Raw genomic sequence first — 4,191 nt, 5'->3', positions numbered from 1 at the left:
CACACTTCAGATGATCTCGACGGGCCCGCGATGATCTACAGTCTATAATTTTGTACCAGAAATGCTGCTTTTTCAACAGTCAACCTTTCATTTGGAGCTGTTTGCCACATGTGGATTGTTGTCTCGTGGAACAGACGAGCTGCATTTAATCTCACAGATGGTGTTGTGATTATTTCGATTCATTTGGATACATTGGATTTCCGGGATCATATACCCAAGCAAGTCAACACCGAGGCGACTGTGGACGTTGGAAAAAGAGCATCAACAGAGTATTATATATATCACCCACACTGGGCTGGGAATAACTCCGGACAATGCTTCAGTGCTCCAGCTGTGAAAAGCCTATTCTTGATAGGTTCTTGCTTAAAGTTTTGGACAGACCATGGCACATCAAATGTGTCCAGTGCTGCGAATGCAAATGCACTTTGTCAGAGAAGTGTTTTTCACGAGAAGGGAGGCTGTATTGTAAGAATGACTTCTTCAGGTAAGCATCCAAAGTGTTATGGTTTAGTATCTACAAATAATTTTTAAAAAAACGCTATCAAATATATTTTTTAGCCGATAAAACAGAAACGTATTCAGTCCAAAGTAAATAACAATTTCAATGTTAAAAGTAAGGACAAAATGGATGTGGATCAAACGCCGAAGGGGCCTGTTGTATTAAAACTACTGGACTGTGTTCTACCAGGGGTTCCATACACTCTGACGGACCTGCTACTTCGTGCAAATAGTGCAGATGTTAGTATATTTATAAAGTGTTGTTGTTTTTTTACATTAAAAAATATTAAGAAAAAGAAATGTATATGTTTTCTCTGCAGTAGGCCTTTTGAGTTATATTATAGCAGCTTTTCGACAATCCCTTATTGCACGTGGGATTGCTATGATGGATTTGCACTCATAAGGGGATAATTATATTATATTACTGTAATATTTTTCATGTTACTTAAGATCAGGGTTTAGATATTAGACATTGTTTCTGAAATAAACTGAATTGAAATTCATTACTAGGCAGATTTCTTTGTGGACAATTGCCCTCTGACAGAGTGGAACTCAGTGTTGTGAACCCATTATTAATTTACTCAAATATAATTTTAAAAGAAAAAGCCCTTATCTCAGGCATTACTCTAACATGTGTATATGCTGCAGAAACTTCCCCCTGACTGTTGCTCTCCCTCTTCCAACAGGACGTTTGGGACCAAGTGTGACGGTTGCGCACAAGGGATTTTACCCAGTGATCTTGTCCGCAGGGCCAAGAGCAAAGTGTTTCACCTGAACTGTTTCACCTGTGTGATGTGTAACAAACAGCTGTCCACCGGAGAGGAACTGTACATCCTGGACGAGTTCAAGTTTGTTTGTAAGGAGGACTACCAGAATAACAATGGAAAAGACACCATCCTCCTTTCAGGTGATTAATCAAGCCATTCTGAAATGTGTTTAACGTTTTTGAAAATATCTTTAATAAATGAAAAATATAGTATTATTATATGTATTATTATTTTTTATTTTATTGATTTTTTCTTATTATTAGTTTTCTTATTATTATTATAATGAGTAATATTAGTATTAGCATTCGTATTATTATTATTATTATTATTATTATTATTATTATTATTATTATTATTATAGTAGTAGTACTACTACTAGTAGTAGTAGGATTATGATTATTATTATATTATTAATAACAACAGAAGCAGCAGATTTTCAGGTCTAATCCTTTAAAAAATCCAGTTCAAATTGGTGTATTTTACTTATAGTGATACCATCAAAGTTGGGTATTCCGAATATCGATGATAATATAATATATTATGATGAATTCATTTAGAATTGCTGCTATGTTAATAACACACTTTAGCATTGCCACTGTTCTTCTGGAGGGAATGATTTAGATTCTCAGAATCACGTGCTAACACACAGCGAATCTCATTCTCGTGGCAGTCACGACGTGCAGCGACCCGAGCCTCTCTCCGGACTCCCAGGACCCGCAGGACGACGGGAAGGACTCCGAAACGGGACATATATCAGACAAAGACACCAACAACGAGAATGACGAGACGAGCGCCGTCGGGAAGCGACGCGGGCCTCGGACCACCATCAAAGCCAAGCAGCTCGAGGTCCTGAAAGCGGCTTTCGCGGCCACGCCGAAACCCACGAGACACATCAGGGAACAGCTGTCACGGGAGACCGGCCTCACCATGAGAGTCATCCAGGTAAAAGGCTAAAGAAAGAGAAAGTAAAAGAAAATTAAAAAAAAAAAAAAAAAAAGCTGACACCGAGAGCTGATCCATGCTTCCTCCAGTGTCGGGCCCCCAGTTCCACCCACAGTGTTTTAAGATGTGACATGGTGTCTGGAGGACCAACACAACAGAGAATCAAGTCAGCCTTTATTATAACCTACATACCAAAAGGCTTTTATGGACACAGAAAACTGTTGTGAGGTCTTTGGGGAGACTTTTAGGCACACTCTTAGGGGATTGGTCTTAAATGCTCTTCTGATTCTTTTTTTTTCTTCAATATAAGGTTTCCAAACCATTTTGTTTTCCATAATCTTTAATCCCATTGCGCTCTTAAAACCTTTAAAAGCAGGACTCACTTAGCTTCTTGTCCATGTGGACTTTAAAAAAAAAAAAAAAAAAAAAAAAAAGCTCCCCTGATGCAATTTCCTGTTGGATTGACGCGTCGTTTTAAACATTGAAATGCTTAAAGGTACATTTTGTTTTGTGGGCTAAATTGTCATCAGTTCAAATTAGCTTTTGATACATTTAAAAAAAAAATCCGTATTCACTCTTCCAGACAGCCTAATAATAAAATATGTTTGACCTAAACAGCATTTCCATTTTGTATGGCGAAAAATGCAAGTAAATATTTAAGGGAAATGACTCATTTCGATCTTAAAATGATCGAAATCGAAAATTTCCACGCAGCGAGGAACTCAAAAACGTTACTGTGATGCTCACAAAGGCCCTGCAAGTCAGAAACGGGTACAGGGGAACCTATTTTCTTGTGGTATGTCTGTTTTGTTTTCCTGCTTGTGTCACTCACGCTGCTCGTCCAATCACTTTTTGTCCGAAAAGGTTTGGTTCCAAAATCGGAGGTCCAAAGAGAGACGCATGAAGCAGCTCAGCTCTCTGGGTGGCCGCAGACACGTGTTCTTCCGCGGCCAGAGGAGGATGAGGGCGCTGGGAGAGAGACTGGAGGCGGAAGAGCTTGGACACTTCTCCTATTATGGAGGTGAGCTGTATGCTTTTTTTGGGATGTAGGGTTGATCATTTCCTTGCAATTAATAGTACTTGAGGAACGTGCCTACTAATATCAATTTAATATGCTTCTTCAGATTGATGTAGTCACTATAATGTAATTAATCTATCTTGTGTTGAGTACTGTTGAGTTTGTTTATTTCAGTAAAAACTCAAGAACCACATTTTAAAAAAAATCTATTTGTATTGTTTATATATATTTTTCTTTAAATGTTGATACATTCTGTGCACTAATCCCAATATTTCTATGCATGCAGAATATCCTGCTGAATACTATGGCTCAGGAGGGAATTATGAGTACTACCAAGGCCCACCATCGTCCCATGCCCAGACTCCTGCAGACTTGGGCTTTGTGCCCTCCTCTGTCCCTGCTGGCACCCCATTAGGAGCAATGGACCACCACCATCCTGGGCACCACTGTCCCGGAGAGGTGCACTGTTTCTCTGATACGGTCTCTCACCATCCCGCGGACTCACCCAGTCCAGAGCCCAACATGCCGGGCTCAATGCACAGCATCTCCAGTGAGATGTGTGGCCCCAGCACACCCTACACGACTGTGTCCCTCAGTGACAACGGATACACCAACCAGCTGTCACAACCCTCCTCAGAAATGAGCGAAGGCACTGTCTGGTAAACCGAACACCCAACTACAAGGCACACTTGGATTTTGAAGGCAAATCAACTTCAAATCATTTTTATTTATTTATTTATTTATTTATTTATTTATTTATTTATTTATTTATTTATCTAATTATTTATGTAATTATTTAGCTAATTATTTATTTATCTGATGCATTTTTGTTAAGCTCTATTTAACTATTTATAAATCTCTATATTTGTATGTCCGTATAATTGTTTATTGAATAGCCAATCAATAGATTGTTTTAATGTGAATTTGACTCATCAATACATTCACAGTGCTGGGCCTCATTGATCA

At 38.8% G+C, this 4,191-nt stretch overlaps 1 protein-coding gene across 1 annotated transcript; it reads left to right on the top strand.

The window, feature by feature from the left end:
* Nucleotides 1–314: 314 nt before the first annotated feature.
* LOC129114011 (LIM/homeobox protein Lhx1-like) lies at nucleotides 315–3,888 on the top strand. The gene is made up of 5 exons (XM_054626513.1): nucleotides 315–484; nucleotides 1,185–1,405; nucleotides 1,936–2,207; nucleotides 3,072–3,228; nucleotides 3,512–3,888. Exons 1-5 carry the CDS (start codon nucleotides 315–317, stop codon nucleotides 3,886–3,888), a joined length of 1,197 nt encoding a protein of 398 aa, XP_054482488.1.
* Nucleotides 3,889–4,191: the final 303 nt, after the last annotated feature.

This window comes from Anoplopoma fimbria, chromosome 24, assembly GCF_027596085.1.
Source record: "Anoplopoma fimbria isolate UVic2021 breed Golden Eagle Sablefish chromosome 24, Afim_UVic_2022, whole genome shotgun sequence".
NCBI lineage: Eukaryota > Metazoa > Chordata > Actinopteri > Perciformes > Anoplopomatidae > Anoplopoma > Anoplopoma fimbria.
Note: the sequence above shows the minus strand (reverse complement) of the source record. Positions and strands in the feature narration are given on the sequence as shown.

Bases quoted from the DNA above. Each gene is read 5' to 3' on its own strand.
- LOC129114011 (XM_054626513.1), top strand. From the start codon at position 315: ATGCTTCAGTGCTCCAGCTGTGAAAAGCCTATTCTTGATAGGTTCTTG. The intron at 485-1,184 runs GTAAGCATCCAA...CTCTTCCAACAG, and splicing joins TGTAAGAATGACTTCTTCAG to GACGTTTGGGACCAAGTGTG. The intron at 2,208-3,071 runs GTAAAAGGCTAA...TTGTCCGAAAAG, and splicing joins TCACCATGAGAGTCATCCAG to GTTTGGTTCCAAAATCGGAG.